At 39.4% G+C, this 19,392-nt stretch overlaps 1 protein-coding gene and 1 long non-coding RNA gene across 4 annotated transcripts in view; one reads left to right on the top strand and one right to left on the bottom strand.

Moving 5' to 3' along the window:
* Positions 1-15,119, bottom strand: part of LOC146820850 (uncharacterized) — a 46,848-nt gene extending 31,729 nt beyond the window's left edge. For 2 of the 3 annotated variants that reach the window (XR_014963056.1, XR_014963057.1), the window contains exons 1-3: positions 15,017-15,119; positions 14,736-14,826; positions 13,713-13,858 (exon numbers count right to left, since the gene is read on the bottom strand). This is a non-coding gene — a long non-coding RNA (uncharacterized LOC146820850). Of the gene's footprint in view, positions 1-4,685; positions 5,244-13,712; positions 13,859-14,735; positions 14,827-15,016 lie in introns of those variants that run through there. The other variant, XR_014963058.1, reaches the window with a different exon arrangement.
* A 360-nt stretch (positions 15,120-15,479) lies between these two features.
* LTV1 (LTV1 ribosome biogenesis factor) overlaps positions 15,480-19,392 on the top strand; it is a 212,566-nt gene continuing 208,653 nt past the window's right edge. The window contains exon 1 of the mRNA XM_085611659.1: positions 15,480-15,625. Within this exon, the coding sequence (XP_085467785.1) occupies positions 15,623-15,625 (3 nt within the window). The 5' untranslated portion in view covers positions 15,480-15,622. The remainder of the gene's footprint in view (positions 15,626-19,392) is intronic.

The raw sequence follows: 19,392 nt of genomic DNA, 5'->3' as shown, positions 1-19,392 counted from the left end.
TCTTTTTTTTCAATTTCCCCTTGCTGTCGCTGATTCCATATCTGTTTAAAGAAGATTTGGGGCCATTAAATCTCGATCTCCCGTTTCGTTTCAATCCTTCTATATTACCATTAACATGGTCGGATCACAAGGCCATCCTCTGGGTCTTTTAGCTTTCAAATAATTCTGTACGTTCTAAATTAACTAATAAACTGGTTCTTTCTCGGGCCTGGCATAATGTCTGCAACCCTGATTTAAGGTACTTTTTGGCCAACTCGCAGCCAGAAGATAGCATCAACCCGGAGCTAATGGTGGATAACTATACAAGTTGGCTTCATACAGAGGTTGATACATTAACTCCCCCTAAACCTAAAAAGGTCAAAAGGTACACTCCCACAGCTCTTTGGTTTAATAGCTCCTTGAGAATTGCTAAGCAAAAATGTCGGAGACAAGAGCGATCATGGGGGAAAGATTACAATGCTTTAGAGAGAGACAAATACAAATCCTGCATTTCTCATTATAAAAAGCTTGTCATTAAAGTAAAGACTGTGTTTTTTACAGAACAAATAAAAACCTCCATGAATTCTTCTAAGGCACTGTTCCAGACGGTCAATAAACTGTCAGTTCCAGGAATCCATACATCCACAGGAGTCAAGTTTCTATCAACAGAAAGTTGAACTTATCTTTAACAAATTTACTGTAAGTAGGTCTCAGAGTCAGACAAACCATGAAGACACTATAGTTTTCCAAGGCAAATCCACTTTCACAGAATTTGCCCCAGTATCGGTGGAACAAGTCATTTAGGCTATATCCACATCAAAATCTGGTTCACCATTGGACCCCTGTCCACCAAGTATTTTGCATCTGGTCTCAGGGGTGATAGCACCTGTGCTGACCAAAATCTTTATAACTGTGTTTAGCTCAGGATCTTTCCCTAAACAGTGGAAGGTGGCCTCAATACTCCCGCTGCTCAAGAAACTGCTCAGGAAATTTTTTTAGATGAACAGGACCTGAATAACTATAGGCACATTTCAAGACTCCCTTTTCCAGCACAACTGCTTGAGAAATTTATGAATTCTCAACTGTCTGCTCTTGTGGAAAACAAACCTCTCCTGGATGATACCCAATGCGGTTTCCGTAAGGGTTTTAATACAGAGTCTGCTTTTATGGTAGCCACCAAGGAGATTAGGGCTGTAGTGGATGCGAGGGCAATGTCACCCTTGTCCTATTAGATCTCTCAGCAGCTTTTGACGCGGTCAATCATGCTTTTCTGATTAGTGGTAGTAGTAAATGAACTTTATTCGGTATCCAATTACCATCAGAGTGCACATGTGCATAAACATTACAAGACACCTTTCATAAAACCCAAAAATTGTTACAGCACAGTTCATTACAAGAGCGGCGGCACCAATCAGAATTTCATTTTCTTTGGACACTATTTATATGCCAAATAGAAGCAGAAATCAGACAAAACTATGTGCAAATTGAGCAATGGATACTTAAATAGATACATAAAAAGAGCTTAAAAAACTATCTTCAGCACTATATATATAAAATCAATATTAAAAAGCAAGAGAAACATTAAAAAGAAAGACCTAATGACTTTGGGTAACAGACAATAGTCTACCACGTTTGTACCACGCCGCCTGTAGAAATTTGCCAGTAGCAATGGCAATTACTGGAGTTGTGTTGCTCCTGAGTATTCTAAGGGCCACTATACATTTTGTGACCTTCAGATTTTTGCATACTGGAATAATCCATTTCCGGCGCGGGCTGCGATAGCTTGGGCAGAAGAATAATATGTGAGCCTCATCTTCATCTGCCAAGCCACATGCTGGACAAGCACCAAGGGACTTGCGCCATTGGCTCGTTGCAGAACTTACAGGCAAGGTGCCAAGACGAAAATGGATGCTCTTCTGATTAGCCGTTTACGGAACCTGGGAATTCAGGGGTCAGCCATGTTTCATTCTTGACACAACAGACTCAATCAGTCTCCCACAAAGATTTTACTTTTGAACCTTTTACCGTGCCATGCGGGGTCCCTCAGGGCTCATCCTTAAGCCCAACTCTATTTAATCTTTATGTTATCCCTTTAGTGGCACTCATCAAATCATTTGGGTTGTCGTTGGTTTCCTATGCCAAGGACACCCAGATCGTGGTCTCCCTATCAAACAAAGGCCCCAATAGGACCAATATTTTCAACAGCTGCATGAGTGCAGTGGGCTCTTGGATAGACCAAAACTGCGTAAAACTTAATTCCTCCAAAACAGAAGTCATTTTGTTCTGAAATAATCCGACATTCTTGTTCCTTAAATGTTGGCATCTGGGAACTAGGTCCCCTTCCAAATCCGGTTCAGAAGGTTAAAAACCTAAGGATTATGTTTGATGACCGGTAGACATATAAAGAGCAGGCAAACAAAGTTCCTGCCAGTGAGTTCTTTACTCTCCGAATGATAAAGAAAATGACCCATTTCTTCCCATTGACTTGCTTAAAACTGTAGTCATCGCACTGGTACTATCCAGGATAGAATACTGCAATGGGCTCTATCACAATCTACCCAAAAAATCACTGAATGAATGCGGCGCGAATGTTGATGAAGGTCCACAGATTTGTCTCAGCCTCGTCAGCCATTTGTAGTTTACACTGGTTGCCGGTAAGGAAAAGGATCACCTTCAAGGGACTTTGCACGGCCTATAAGGCACTGCATGGCTTTGGACAATGTTCTTTCTAAAGCTCACATAGACTGTAAACAGTAACTACACATGCTGCAAACTCAGTCTACTTTCCTGACACTGATTCCTGATGTAGGGTCACTGCTCAACCACTTGATTGTAGTTGCTTTCTAAATTTCCAAAGTTCACTAAACCTAGCTATTATTTTTCGTTATGAACGTTAAAACATCAATAAAAAATACATGCAATAGTTCACCATAATAATTTAGTAATATACATTCTAGCAAGTATTTTTAAGCAACTGAACCGCCTCTTGAATCGTAGTAAAATATATTATCCGGAAACACCTGCACACGCTTTCTTTGATATGTAATCCAAGCTTTTTTTCAACATTTCAAGGTAACAATTATGAAAAATTCCAGGAAGGGCCCTGCAATGCCTAAATGGTGCATATCTATTAATATTCATGATTTTAAAAATGGTATTGCCATGCATTCCAGAGACAAAGTTCAACTCTCACTATCTTAAAACAAACAGCTGGATTATGTGAACCAAGGAGAGTACCTTACTGTCTTTTAACAAAGATGAAATTATAAATAGATACAAGACCAGAAGTAGATGGTGGTCATTCAGGTTTGTTAACTTTAAGAAAACAAATATGTTTCAACATGGGCACCAATAGTAACATTTTAAACCTAGGAGGGCTCATTAACTTCTACCCAAATGGAGCTTAAGATATTTTATTACTCAGCTGGCTCTTCTGTAACCTCAAACAACAATACTGAAAAATGTGTCTTTTCAATTCAACAAGTGATTATAAAGCATTGTCCAATAAGCCCAACTGGTATATGATGCCAGTTCTTTGAATAAATGTGTATCTTTAGTAGTAGTGGTTCATAATTTAGTCGGATCTGCAGTGAGGTTTATCTAAAGTTAATTGGCCAATCAAACCAATGGTTGATCCTGTGTATGACCAAATGGATTTATAGATAGTCTATAGTGTTTTTTCATTTATGATTTATCCTATTTCCCCAAATAACAAGGTCCCACTTTCTTTTTTTTAAAACAAACTTTATTGACTTTTTACAGAAGAGTATATTTGTACAATGGGCACCCGTTCCAATACATTAGCGTACCTTTGCAGTTATCATTTGCAATTGTTACAGTCATCATCGTGTCGTACAGTTGCCATCTCCTAGATACGGTGCATATATTTACTCAGCCTCCCCATCTACTTAGCTTTTTTTTTTTTCGTATGTTAACCGTGTTTAATAATTATTCAAGGTCCCACTTTCTTAATTGCTCTTTCATCTTCTACTGTGAAAATAACAATATCATATGAATATACGATTACCCTTGTTAGGTACCCCTGATTATTAATCAAAACGATATTTTCTGATGTTAACAGTCCACATAAAAATACTCCAGACACAAACTAAATTATATAAGTGGAAAGAGGCAGCCATAAGGAGTTCCCCTGCTGATTTGTATGAGTGATGAGATTTTCACTATAAATTACAACTTGACCGTAGGTTTATGATAAAGTGCTTGCATTGATGTAAAAAAACATGCACCAAACCCTACCTTATTCATTACTACCAAAAGATATTGCCTTTATACCCTACCAAGCGCTTTCTCTATATTGCCATGGCATCACACCGTTCAGGAGCGATACTGAATAATGTGATCGTTCTGCTTACATAAACAGGGCTACCTCTTCCAGGGGTAAAACCATGATGCTATTGGGAGACTACATCAGTGATGACCCTGCACAAATGAGTCACCAGTACCTTTTTTTAAACTATTTGGGCATTAGTATGAATTAATTTGCTTTTCTTTACAAATAAAACAATGTATCCAGGTCCATGACTTGGGTATAATACCTGTCTGCTGGAGCTAATAGGGTATGAAATATTTCCCCAACAGATTTACAACTCTGGGGGACAGAAAGACCAGTTTCTATATCCTGGCAAGAGAAAGGAATAACAAAAGAATGTGAAGTGTCTTGTGTAAGTGTTTTTAAAAGAATTGAATTAGTATTATGCAGACTGTTATTTTTCTGTGTATAGTTTTTTTAAATATTATTCTTGAACAACATTTACATTACTATTAGTTCTGGCGACTTTACCTTGTTGAGCCATTTTCATCAATGAATATTATTTTATGTGATAGTTTCTCTAATTTTAACCGCCAGTACTCTTTCTAGTGACTCAATGTATTTGTAGGTTTTTGCGATTAACTATGTATTAACAGGCAGATGTCTAGCATCAATCCCTGCATACCACTGCATCTGCCCTAAGCAACTGCTGATAGATTGTGGATTCCAAGGGATCATTATTGAGTAGTGCATATGAGTGTTTGCATTCCAGCTCTGTTAGTTGTTGATATCTATTCTTAGTTTGTTTTTGCAAGTTAATTTCTTTCCTAATCAAATTAGTTAGCGTTACGCCTCTGACTCCAACTTTAAAGGCATCCTAAACATATATTATGGGATATAAAATCATTCCTTGCATTATATGAATATAGTTAGGTCGACTAACAGAGCACTACTGGAGATCCACCTAGAGCGAGGTCTCTGCATATTTTTGACCCTAAAAGCAAGGAAAATGGATTGTGATCAGATCAAACTTTTGGATATTCATACATTTCTGCATGCATTAAAAGTTATTTTTCCACAAAGAACATATTAGTGAGGCATCATTGGTTATGTGGGCATGAATTGACTGTATATGATGGATCACTTCTTTTAAAATATCGCAAGTTATCCAAGAGATCAAAGATCTCACCTAGCCTTAAAATGAAGACTCTTAATTGGTGCACATGTTGGTAACCAGCATTTTCTAAAATTGTGTTTCTTTTATACAGTAGTCAGTAAAAAACCCAACAAATATTCAGTGGATGATCCTAACCCACCAGAGTAATAAAGTGGTGGTCAACCCTTCACAGGCATATGCTGATGTGCAAGGGAGAATAGAAGGAATTACCATATCTTGAAAAACTAAATTCTAAAAATCTGAGAAACATCATGTTCAGAGTGTTTTGCTGTCCAGCCTTCCAAGGCAAGGGATGTCTGGCTTGCATCAATAGATTTTCTATGTCATACAGAATTAGAAAATACATAATTTTGATAATTTTGATATAATCAAAACCAACAGAGATAAAGTTGATAATGCATTGTTTATAAATGTGTGTATAAATAATTATGAAGGGCCAGATGTACAAAGGCCTTTAGCGAACATCAGGGCATTTGGGAACACAATCACCCTTTTTCTTAAGTACTAAACAAATATAGTGCTTTGGAAAACTTTCCCAGAAATGCTTATTATGTTTAGAAATGAATAACAATTTGGTATTTGGATTATTTGGAAGAGGGCGTTTTGGGTATCCATTCCAAATACTGATTATGTTCCCTTATGTATTAATGTTTTTGATCCTAACTCGATCACAAAACATTAAAATGTTACAGACTCCCATGTTGGTGTGGTAATAAATTAGAAAAAAGAAAGGGGCCCCGGTGGAACCCTTCCTCTTTGTGAATATAAAAAATAAAGTTTGTTTGAGGAAAGCTGCACTTTCAGGCGAATGGTTGGTGTGTTCCTTCCCCTTTCAGAAATCTTGCATTTGAGATTAATTCGCTCACACAAACCTAGATCTCACACCAGTGAGGAACCACTGCAGGTGGGAGAAGCGCATCGTGGAGGGGGCGGTGTAGTAGCACACAGGTGAGAAAGAGCCGAGCAGAGGGGGGAGAGAAGCACACTAGAGAGACAGCTGGAAAACATGTGCACTCTCATGGAAGACAAATGAAAACATTAGTCTCAAAAAGTGCACAGTAGAAGGGTGCAAGTAAATTGGCAATACTCCTGGAGAGACATAGACAAGATGGACAAGGCAAGCAATCAAATAAGAAGATAAGGAAATGAGAAGGAAAATTAATGTACCAGTAAAGCATTCATGGCAACATTTAAAAAAATGAAAGTCAGAGATTTTGAAAAAAAAAAGGCAATTTCAGGTGGAAGACAGCTAAATGATGCCCTTTGTGGTTTAAAATTTTGAGACTCCTGCCTGGAGTGGTTCTGTTGGTATGTAAGAGTAAAGCCAACCAACAGTAAGCAATAGGCGGGCACCAAGCCCCTCTATGTCCTTGGTAAAACCAAAAAATGAACAGACATGGATAACTGAAGAGATCCGCCACATGCCACTGGCCAATGGAGGATTTTAATTCAATCCACCAGTGCTGGTCCAAACTAACTACAACCGCTTTTGACATCTCTCAATGGCAATCAGATATAGGATGATAGTAACAAAGTCCCACACAGCACTGCATGCAAAAAGCTTGTGTTTTTATAATATTTCCACTGTCTTTATAGTGCAATTGAGATATGGGAATGTACATGTACCATACCCATGATACACGCCAAAAAGTCAGGTACTGCTTGCATGCAGGTATTGTTTGTATTAAAAACGTAAAATCAATAAAACAGATTTGCCAAAAAAATGTCCCATACAGCAGATGTCTGATCCATGTCTTCCTCCAACCTATGCCTACTTAGCACCAGAAACTTTAAACTTCGAACAAGGTGTCTCAGAAAGTCAGCCCAGTGCAGTAACCAACTAAGTGGACTATAAAAATAATAAATACCATAAAGGGAACTGTCGAGTTGGTCAAAGCTGCAACGTTAATGAAAACCATAAACTGTAGGTTGTCTCTCACACTTCTTCATCGATTACACTGCTAAAGGTTGTATCCTACAACACGATAAACACACCTCAGTGGTTATCAACTACAACATGGAAACACTTCCCACATAGGATAAAAACAAAGAGAACACTCTTCCAGCTACACATCCTATACAGTGCAGTGTGCTACCCATGCAAGCAAGCACTTCAGCACCCCACACAGGGGTAGTAAGCACTATATAAAACTTGCAATACAATACATTATGTCTATTGCAACAGACAGTGGTGCTGTCTGATAGTATCAACCTAAAAAGTAGTTCCCTGAATGTGAGTAGTGAATGAAACAGGTCATATGATATAAAGTATGGTAATTATGTAATAGTGAGGAAACGGAGGGGATGACAAACAGAGGAAGATGAAAGGAAAGCCAGTGAATAAAAGCAATCAAATGAGGTTGACAGGAAAGCTAACGAATTGTGAGCAATGAGCTGGCCAAAACCCACTGTAAGCACCGCTATTATTTACAATAGATCTTCAACAGCACAGTTAAAGAATGTCTCTAGGATAGACCTTAAATGCTTAATTCATATATGCATACATGCCAACATTTAACAACAAGAAAGTAGGAGAGTCTGAAACCAAAAACTGGGGGAATCTATTTTCCTTATTGAACGCTATTGAAACAAAGCCAATTTCAGGTGGGAGAGACCTCAAATAAAGCCATTTTTGGCTTAAAAAATCTTGAGTCTTCCGCCTCAATCGCATATATGCCAACATTTTAGTAAAAGAAAGGGGAAGATTTAAAATCAGGAGAATGTGTTTACCTCATTGACTTCTATTGGAGCAGAGGAAATTTCAGTCAGGAGACAACCACAATAAAGCCATTTTGGCTTCAAGAATCGGGAGTCTCCTGTCTGAATCTCTTCCATTGGCATAACGGCCAGACCTGCTGACTGTCGTGTTGGCCGTCGGGGTGTCCGGCCATGAGGTGAGCAGGCTCTGGGCTGGCGGACACAGACACACGGGACACACGCTTAGTTGTGGTGGTGGTCAAGGACTAACCACACCCGGGCTCCCGGGCTCTCTATTAGCTTTTCTTATGCTGGCTAGCGTACGCCAATCCAGCCTACTATGCGCACGCACAGGGGGGGGTGACAAAACCAAAGGGACACATTATTGGTCACCTCTGTGTGAAGAATACCTTTTCTTAAAATGTTGTTATTGAAGGATTAGACGAGATGGAAAGGTATTCAAAGCAGATAGGTTTAATCTTCAGGTATTGACAGAATAACACAGGAGCACATCTGTTCTGATTGAAGTCCAACTGCTGAATGCCTGTTTCAGCAGTTGGAATTTCTAACAAGAACAGATATCAAGAGCGATGCACCTTTGAAGGTAAACATACCTTGAAAGTGCGCACGCCTTGGAATACAATAATGACACATGAAGATAATGAACATAAAAGAGGAACGGCATTTAAAGAGACATGGAGGAAAACAGTTCATTACATCATCTCCCTTTTTTTTTTTTTATAAAAGGAGAATAACCTGTGGAAAAGGAAAGTAAGGTTAAGACAAATTAAAATCCTTAAATTTTACAGGAAAAAGAACAATTCCTTGAAATTCTACTTGAAACTGAAACTGAGGGTGTGGGAGAAGTGGAAATGGTTTGAGGAATGGAAACAGGTGATATACACAGAGAGGAGCTATCAGAAGATGTTTGAGAAGCTTGTGTGCAATTCGAGGGATTGTCAGAAGGTGAACCAAGAGGAAAATGAGAACATGAGAGGTTGTCAAGAGAATGCTTAGACAAATGAATTCTGTTAGCTTGCTCAGGAGAAAGTTTAACTATTGCTCTCTTATTCCACCATCCCCTTTTATCCAAAAAGAGAGATCCTTTGGAAATTTTAAGAATTTGAGTCGGTAAAGAAAATTTAGAAACACCTTTCATGACTTTTATTTGGATTCTTGATCATAACCCAATAACCAATCTGAAATGTTTGTAAGACAGGGTTTTCAAACAAATTAAGTCTGGTGGTCTACATTCAGGAGATATGACTAAGTTACTAAAACAGGCATAAGAAAACCCTGAGCGCAAAAAGCAAAGACCTTTGCGACCAAGAAGGATTTCCATCAATTACCAAATATGGCCAGTGTCATCATTTGGATATCCCTCCTTCCCACCACTAAACCTCCAGATCACGGAGGAAAGTCATGTGGATCGGGTATTGACTCAATTTGTAGGAAAAGTGTTGTACAGGGGATAGAGTCTGTGATTTTGGTCTTTAAACATTCCCTAGAACCCTTCCGTATGTTAATTGTTTAAGATGTAAGACAGGGTTGACACAAGAATCAAAATGTTTTTGTTGAAGTTTCTGTTGTGCAAGAACATTTGTCTTAATAACTTGTTTATCATAACAAGCTAAACAAGAATTATCATTTTTAGAAAGACCTTTAATCCATGAGGGACAGAGGTTCCCGTTGGGATTCCTTTTCTTAAGTAACCTGAAGGGAGATATGCCAGTAGGGAATGTGGAGTGACAAGGTATGACCAAATGTTCTTTCTAAGAAAAGATTCAACATCAACATTGCAAGAAATTGCAGACTGTATGCCATCTTTGATGAATGTATTCATTCTTTCAATGAGACCATTAGAAGATGGAGAGTAAAGTGCAACTCTAGATGTTTAACATCATGCGCCTTCAAAAAATCTTGCATCAAAGACGAACAAAAATGTGAAGCATTATCGGTGACAATTTCTTTGGGCGATCCTTCAGATAGAAAAACTCTGCTTAGGAACTTAATGACTGAAAGTGAGTTGGGAGTTTCACAAAAATCAAAATCAACCCATTTAGCGTGGTAATCAATGAGAGCAATGATGTAGTGTCTGTGATGTGGTAAAAGAACAAAGGGGCCAGCAAAATCAACAGCACGCTTAGACCAGGCCTCCTCAGGTAAAGGGACGCTGTGTAAAGGAAGTTGAGACGTTTTCCAGTGTTTGTCAGACACTAAACAGGTATCACACTTATCGATCCATTGAGTGACATCTCTATCTATAGCTGGCCACCAAAAGTGCTCCTTGAGTTTCCTCAAGGTGGCACCAATCCCTAAATGACCCTCATGTGCTGCATGAAAAAGATTGATGCGAATAGAGGTTGGAGGAACACATTGATCTCCACGAAAAATGACATCATTAACAATAGATAAATCATTTGAAACTTGAGCATATGATTTTAAAGGAGCAGGAAGAGAACGCTCCTTTGGCCAACCAGAGATTATCATATTCTTTACAGCATTGAGTGTGGAGTCATCAGAATAAGCTTTGACCCAGTCTGATAGTGAAATGTTGAAGGGAAAGAGAACTAGATCCTCAATAGAGGCAACAACACATTCTATGTCATCAAATTTTGAATCAAATGAATTATCTTTTAAAGGTAATATAGAAAGACAATCTGCCCTTAGATTATGTCCTCCAGAAATATGTTGTATAGTGAAATTGTATTCATGTAGTCTTGAAAGAATTCTAACTAGCCTAGCTGATGCTTTGCCAGTGCCGTTGCCATTAAGTAAATGCAATAGGGGTTTGTGGTCACTGAGAAGTAAAAAATCAGAACCCCAAATAAAAGTCTTACATTTTTCAACTGCCCAAGAGCAGGCCAGGGCTTCCCTTTCAATAGTGCTGTAATTTCCCTCAGCACTATTGAGAGATCTAGACGCAAAACTAATGGTATGTTGTTTTGCACCAATCCACTGGCAGAGGACCGCACCTAAACCATGCTGACTGGCGTCAACAGAAATCGAACATTTTAAACCAGGAGTAAAAGAAGATAATGCAGGTGCTTCAGTTATAACTTTTTTGACAAGATTGAAGGCATATTCAATTTCTGTGGTCCACAAAAACTTTACATTTTTCTTTAAGAGTGCACGCAAAGGTTGAACAATCTGAGAATAACCTTGAATAAATCTCGAATAATATTCTGTTAAACCCAAAAAGGATTTTAAAGAGTCTTTGTCATTAGGAATGGGAACATTGGATATGGCTTGAGTGAGGGAATATTTTGGTTTGATAGCATTTTCAGAAATCGAGTGTCCTAGGTAATCAACTTGTGTTGCAAAAAATTTACATTTGTCCTTTCCCAAGGTTACTCCAACATCTTTGAAACAAGATAACACCTCTTTCAAAGTGTGAATATGATCATCTTTATTCTTTGAAAAAATAAGGATGTCATCTTGGTAGGCTTGAACTGATTTTATATCTTTGAGTAGGGTATCCATACATTTCTGAAAGACACTGGCTGCTTATGTCAAGCCAAATGAAAGTCTTAAATATTTAAATGCTCCAAACGGAGTGATGAATGTGGTGAGGTCAGAGGAAGAGGAGGACAAAGGAATTTGATCGTATGCACTGCGGAGATCGAGTAAAGTGAAAAATGTAGAGCCAGAAATACCAGTAAGTAAATCTTGTATTTTTGAAAGTCGGTGACAATCAATAATTATGTTTTGATTAAGTGAGCGAAGGTCAGCACATAGACGAATGATAGAATCTTTTTTTTTTTCGCTAACAATTGGACTGACCCATTGGGATGAATTGGTTGTCTCAATGATGCCTTCAGACACCATTTTGTCTAACAATTTCTTCAGATCATCCCTTACATTTAAAGGAATAGTTCTCAATTTGTGCATGACGGGAATAGCGCCTGGTTTGAGCTTGATAAAATGCTCATAATTCTTTATTTTGCCAACCGATTCATTCAAAACGTTTGGGAATTCTGAAGTGATGCTACTGACCAATGAATCTACATTTTCAGACACTAAGGAAATAGAGACATCATTGACTTGGACAGGACAATCTGAACCAGGAACAAGCTTAAGTCCCATTTTTGCAAGATCTTGCCAACCAATGATGCGCTTTCCTTGGATTGCTATATAAACTTTGGTACTAATACACTTTCCCAAACATGAAACATCACTTATAAAATATCCCAATATGACTATATCTTTGCCACCATAAGCTTTCAGAACGATATCTAGGGGATGTAAATGTACAGAAGAAGTAGACCAATGAATATTGAACAATACATCAGAGATAATGGTTACAGGTGCACCAGAGTCTGCCATCATGTTGAAGGGAATATTGTCATTTAACCTCACATGTGGGATCTTTTGCGCGATTGAATTTAGATGAATCTTCACTTGAATCAATTGAAAGTATAATTTTTTGTGGTAAAATGTGAGAAGACACATCCACGGTGTTAATATCCAAGTTTTGTAATGAGGAGTCAATAGAGGAAACATTAACGTCAGGATGTTCCAGTGACGATACAGCACTAACTTGAATAAAACGTTTAGTCATGCACACCGTATGAAAATGTCCCATTTGTTGACAACTTGCACATCTTTTTCCAAGAGCGAGGCAAATGGGACTGTTTCCAAGATGTGCTCTTGAACCACATCTATAACATGTAGAAATTGCTCTTTTTTTAAAAAGTTTCGTAAATTTATTTTTTGCAGCAATAGCATTAACGTGAGTGTCATTTTGCAGAAATTTTACTGGAGAAATGCTTTCTTCTGAAATGCATTTTGATGAAATGGTTGATCTCTCAATGCTTTTAGCCATGTCTATGACTTCTGATAGTGAGGGACCACAACAACTTAAAATCCTCTCTTGTATTTTTTTATGGTAACATTTGTAAAGAAATTGGTCCCTGATGACTGTATCAAGATACGCTCCAAAATTGCAATCTGCGGCTAAATTCCTGAGGGAAGAGATAAACTCTTCAACTGTCTCATTTGATTCTTGTTTTCTTTTCATGAAATTATATCGTTCCAACATTACGTTTGGCTGCACCAGGAATTTTTTATTAAGTCTTTGTACTGAGTCAGTGAAGACATTCCAACCATCTCCATTCCCAGGAGGAGGGATGGCAGCTGGAAGATTATCAAATATTTCACGCCCAGCACTGCCTAAGTGACTATATCAAATTTCCAATTTTCTTTTAGGGGAATATTCATACGCATCAATGGCAACTAAGTAGCTTTCAAAGCTATGAAACCAAGTTTTCCATATCTCCTTAGGTTTACCAGGGGCTGGAAGAAAATTGTTACAAAAAACTATTTGTTGATTAGCTGCCATTAAATGGGGTGAAAAGAGCAACAACTGAGGCAAAAAGAAGCAATGTACTTGTATATATATTGCTTAATAAAATTAAGTAAAAGTACCTTTTAATTTCAACAGAACTGACAGTGGATCTTTACCAGGATATTCCTTTTTCTTGAATAGCGTGTATAATTCTGACCAATACACAATAGGCGTGTGTATCGCCGAGAAAATGCAGGGTTAAACGTTGCGTCTATGAAGAAGACGATTGTGAAAGGAGTTACCTTGGAAACGGGATTTCCGATGATTCCAAGATGGCCGCTGATGACGTGAACGCGTTCACGTGATGATGTCGTTTGTTTTGATGAATTCTGTGCCGTTGCTAGGATGCCGTGGTCAAGGGAGGCGTGAGACGTCAGATAAGTGAGCGCTGGAAAAGACAGGAAACACTTAAAATTTCGTAATTCACTCCCCGTAGACGGCATTGAATTCCAGAAAAACAAATAAACGTTGCAGCGAGGAGCGCTGTTCGATGACAATGATGAAATATGATGAAGGTAATCTGTGCAAGGATGGCGAAATGCTGCTGAAAAGATCGTCACTAAAATGTGAAACATACCTTTTCTTAAAATGTTGTTATTGAAGAATTAGACGAGATGGAAAGGTATTCAAAGCAGATAGATTTAATCTTCAGATATTGACAGAATAACACAGGAGCACGTCTGTTCTGATTGAAGTCCAACTGCTGAATGCCTGTTTCAGCAGCTGGAATTTCTAACAAGAACAGATATCACGAGCGATGCACCTTTGAAGGTAAACATACCTTGAAAGTGCGCACGCCATAGAATACAATAATGACACATGAAGATAATGAACATAAAAGAGGAACAGCATTTAAAGAGATATGGAGGAAAACAGTTCATTACACCCTGTCGGGTCAGGTGACATGGCTTCGCCCTGTCATGTATGACATTACACTGACTTTGAAGTTGGGGAACCAGGGTTGAGTATCGGCGTCTGCTCAACATCCTGTGATTCTGGACAGATCATTAATCTCCCTGAGCCTATCAAAAATGAGTGTGTCCTTGTATAATGTAACTGGTGCTCATGTAAAGCACTCAAATACCTTCTGGTCGAGTTTGCTTGTGTAATGTAACTGGTGCTCATGTAAAGCGCTCCAATATCCTTTAGGTCAAGCTTGTGCTATATAAAACTGATTTTTTTATTTTTATGGAATTGGGTCTTTTGGCATACATGTTCATGCTCTGCAGATAGGGTTGCTACATTTATCAGGAAAAAAAACATACCAGATGTTTGTTTACATTTTGCTGGTTAGGTGAAGACTGTTAGGTGCTCACTTCCGGGTTCATTCAGTCCGCAGGCCACAGCCAAGAGCTGCTGAAAAGGAATTGATGTGAAATTGTCAAGATTCCTTTGTAACAAGTTATCCCTCCTTTTGCTCTAATTGTGATGTCTAAACTATTTAGACGTCTCCCAAATACTTTTAACTAATTTCGTTGTTTGGCATTTTAGGTTTATTTTTCACGTGAAAAAAACATCGGGTTTCATTACATTTTAAAATTCTTACCCGCCTTGACTTAAAAAACGGACAGGTGGCACCCTGCAAACTATTTCATATGAAATCGGAAAACCTCTACTTCTCTTCCAGTAGCATGGCGTCGTTCCTGGCCCTCTCACTTTGATCACTCTGTGCAAAAATGAGGTTCGCGCACTAGTTCTTTGTTTGAACTATGACATCACCAACGTGCGTGGGAGCAACAGAAGCTTCTGCTCACCCATTTGTTGGCCTTGCAAGCTGACTGTTCCTGACTGTATTTGGTGTATGGCTCAAACCATCCCATTGCAGGGGTGAACTAAATCTTGATATGGTGATTTCGCATTAACAGCGAAGTATTTCTCTTTTTTTATTACGTCTGTGCGTTTATTTCATAGTTTACCATGGCAGCGGTGTGCACACGCAGTTTTCATTTATTCAAAGGGCCTCTGGAACATCTGTCGGCCTGCCACCCTCTAAATCCCGATGGTCAGGTGGTAGGTCCCAATATGGCGGCGCCTGGCAGGTGAAAACACTCGTGGAAATTGTGGAAACGGTGCATTAGCCAGTATCTGCTTGACTCTCGTCTACAACGACGCTAAAGGGAGCTGCGCGTGATCCCTTGTGTCATATAGCACCATGGTGAGATGTTTGCGTAGCCTGTACCGCACTGCTGAGTTATATTACACAAGTACACGTTCATGTTTTTGCTAAGCTTGGGGAGGTTGAGTGATTTGTCCAGAATCACCGGATGTTAAACCGACTCCGAAATTCGAGATTGGTACCCCAGCTCCAAAGTGGGCTGCTTTGGCCGTTAAGCCCCTAAGGAAGTCACTGCAGTTGTTTCAGGCTGACTGGTGCAGCATGTCTGGCCATCACTCCACAGACTTGGGATAGTTACCGCCGCTCCAGTGTGTGTAGCTTTGGTTGTGTGGAGTGACGTTCACGTTATCATTTTTTTACTGGTCTACATTTTAAGTCTTCGCCGTGCATGTGCCTTCTCCACACTCAAACATCCAGATGCATCCCTTTGACTCTGGTGAGTACTGTTGGCCCTCAACGTTTTGAACAGGCGAAACACCTATACTGGGATGCACACAGCCTGATCTACGCACATTCAAAACCTTTTCGAAGAAGTTGATACATCTGTGCCTGTGTGGAGAGCATAGTTAGGAAGGCTTTGGCGAGATTTCCCAAATAATGATGACCTACTAACTATCTTACTGCAATTTCTCAATACGTTGAAAAACAAAGAATCAAAAGCCGGTCTGAGAGACAGCAGGTCTGGCGTGGAATATGACCTAACTGAGAATGGTGTCAATTCATAGTCACTCAGTCCTCCACCTATACATTTAATTCATTGAGTTAAGTCCCTGTTTCAGAGATGTGTGTAACCTCTATGCCAGTTATGCCTTGAACGTTTATGTTCTGTGAGTGAAGCTGGATATTTTCTGAGCAAATGGAAGATTGCACTTACTGCCTTCTGTAAGAGAGGGAATGTATAGTCGTGCTGTCACTATTCTGTGAGGAACTAAAGCTTGCCCAGTTTGTACCTGCTTGTGCTACTCTAGCTGTAACCATTCTCCAAAGATTGAATGCTTGAAATGCTTTTGCTCAGGGTGTAGCTGTTCTGGAAGAGGGGCTTTTCCATTGCTGTTTCCCTATCTTGTGGAAAACAAAAGCTAATTTGAAGCCCTTGCATAACATACCCAAACTAGTAAGGAGATTTTAATGGACCCGGGGCAAAACTAATTGCGGGACCCAGAGACCCTGGTTACAGTCACACTTTGCCAGCTTGATGAAACTGTGTGACCCAGGGAAGTTACTTTTTCCCCTCTGCTCCATTTTTTGTGATCATCACATTTGAGAGCAACTTGGAATACTTTAGTTCAGGATATGCACTGTACAAAAAACCCTCTTTTTATATATTGTAATAGTCGTAAGGTTGCTCTATCTATGACAAAAGTAAAGGCTTTTTATGGCAGGCATAAAACAACCGACTTGCCTCTTGGGTCACCAATAACATTTCATCAGGGGAGAAGGAGCAACGAATGTGATATGCATTGATGATCTGAATTGCACAGTGTCTAAACAGGACACCCGGTTTCAGTCCCAGCCTCCAAGCTTGACCAAACAACGTGACTATAGGTAATAACGGGGCATATCAGCAACAACCGGCGATAATTATCGCTAAGCGCACTTAACGCTAGGATAATTATCGCCGGCTAGCGTGGATTTTTATTGCTGAGATAGCGTGCTATTTGCAACGCTTATCTCAAAAGCGATAAAAATCCTAGCCCTAACTGACAAACGTGAGATTATCGCTGGAAACCCAGCGATAATCCCACAAAGTTTGTCGATAGCTTGCTGATAGGGCCTCACATACTTAGCCATGATATCCACCTTACATAGGATATCATGGCTAAGTCAGTTTCAAAGCAGGCGTAAGGAAAGTAGCGATAACAAAGGTTATCGCTACTTTTCTTGTCGCTATGCTGCTTTGCGTGAGGTTTGATAATAGGAGAATTGTCGCTTAGCGACATTTCTCCCGTTATCCTGGGGAGGAACGCCCACTTTGCATCTCATTAGAGATGCAAAGATGGGTGTTAGGAATTCAGGCGCTAGGGCAAGGTTTCACGCGATAGTGTGACCTTGCTAATATAGCGATAAAATTATCGCCGCAGCTTTTCGGCCTTGTAGATATGCCCTACGTTTCTACACTGTGCCTCCTTTTCCATGATCACCACACTTGAGCGCACCCTGAAATAGTTTAGGATGCACATTTTACAACAAACTCGTGTAGGGTTTAATATGCCATAATTTTGCTCCATCTATTAAAATAAGCCTTATAAAGGAGGAAATTAGATTCTTGTGGCCCTCACGAGTCCTTATTAAAATTGTCACACTAGAAAAGGTGTGGTTCACTTATTTTAATAAAGGCCGCCCAGAGCAGAAATATAATTTAAGGTGCTAAAGTAAAACAATCCAAAATACGCTTTTTATGTAAAAGTTCATACCTCGGCTATAAATAAAATGGCAGTCACCAACATTTGCAGAAGGGCATGAGGTCCAGGCTGAGACAACATCTGTTCCCTTAAGTCTCCTCTGTTGTTCGAGACAGGATGCAACATAGATAGGGCTGTAGAGAATTAGGAGACCTGGAGGTCACTACCACTACACTATTGGCAATGGCAGCAAGGGAGGAGAAGCTTTGGTGTTGGGCGTATGGTTCGCAATCACAATACCACTGCACTTTCGATGCCCACACCCAGTCAGCTGCTAGTGTGGCTTGGCAGCATGGACTGTCTCATGGTCTATTTCGTAGTGTAGGCTGAGATTACATTGACTTTACCTGGGACAGATGCTTCATACTTACATTCTCACCAACGGTCTGCTGCAAGACCTACCCCTTTACCCTTACCCCTTCTGAGGCTGATGGGCATGCCCTGTAAAGCAGGCTTTCTTTCACAATATTTGTAAGATACCTGTATTCCTGGGAAAGACACCTTAGCCTAATTGGGCAATATTCAAGCACTAAACCATGTTGATGGATAAGAGATGAAGGGTCTCCTCCTGTTATAAATCGCAGTAGAGAGATCCCAGTAAAAAAACTATTTTAGCTCACCCACATAACATCTATAATATATGACAGTTTAGCTAAAGGAATTCATAAAAGTCGTCATAAGTGACATAACCTCACCCAAAGTGAGAAACCCATAACCGCGAAACTGTACAATCACTCGACACTAGTACACTTGAATGCTTCTCAGTGCAAGATATAGAATCCACAAATAAAGCATCCCATTCTGGGTAGGTGATCATTCGTCATCCTATATGATTACATGAATGTATGGTAGTTCTGTATCAGATTCAGTTGTTTCTTGCAGGAATTTTGTTCTTCCTGTATGTTTGTCGGTTTTTGAAAATTATGTAACAGTCTTGTAACACCTCCCATTCGCTAGTTATCTGTGCTGTGCCTGTATGTATGAGAGAATCATGTGATTTTCTTTGTGCTGCTGCCAGATGCCCTTTACTTATTGTTTGTGTTAGGCAAAGTTGTTCTGTGGCTGTACATGTTTTACCTTTACTGTATTATGAAGCTCGGTATAAAACTTTCCACTCCACATAAGAAAAAAAGCAATACACATTGCCAATGCTTGGTTTATGCATGATGTGAGTGAAAGAGTGTCCCTCACAAAATATATGAGCAGAGTTTGCTTTTGAGTTTACGTATGAGGTAAGCAGTTTTTGTAATACAGTAAGTGACTTTGCAAAATTTTAAAGGAGAACTGGGAAGTCACTATATGTCATGTGTAACACATCCAGACAATTTTAGCCGACAACACTGCATGCTGTGGTCTTGATCCTATAATGAAACTGTTAAAAGTAAAACTACAGCACCCACAATG

This window comes from Triturus cristatus, chromosome 6 (genome assembly GCF_964204655.1).
Source record: "Triturus cristatus chromosome 6, aTriCri1.1, whole genome shotgun sequence".
Taxonomy (NCBI): Eukaryota; Metazoa; Chordata; class Amphibia; order Caudata; family Salamandridae; genus Triturus; species Triturus cristatus.
Note: the sequence above shows the minus strand (reverse complement) of the source record. Positions and strands in the feature narration are given on the sequence as shown.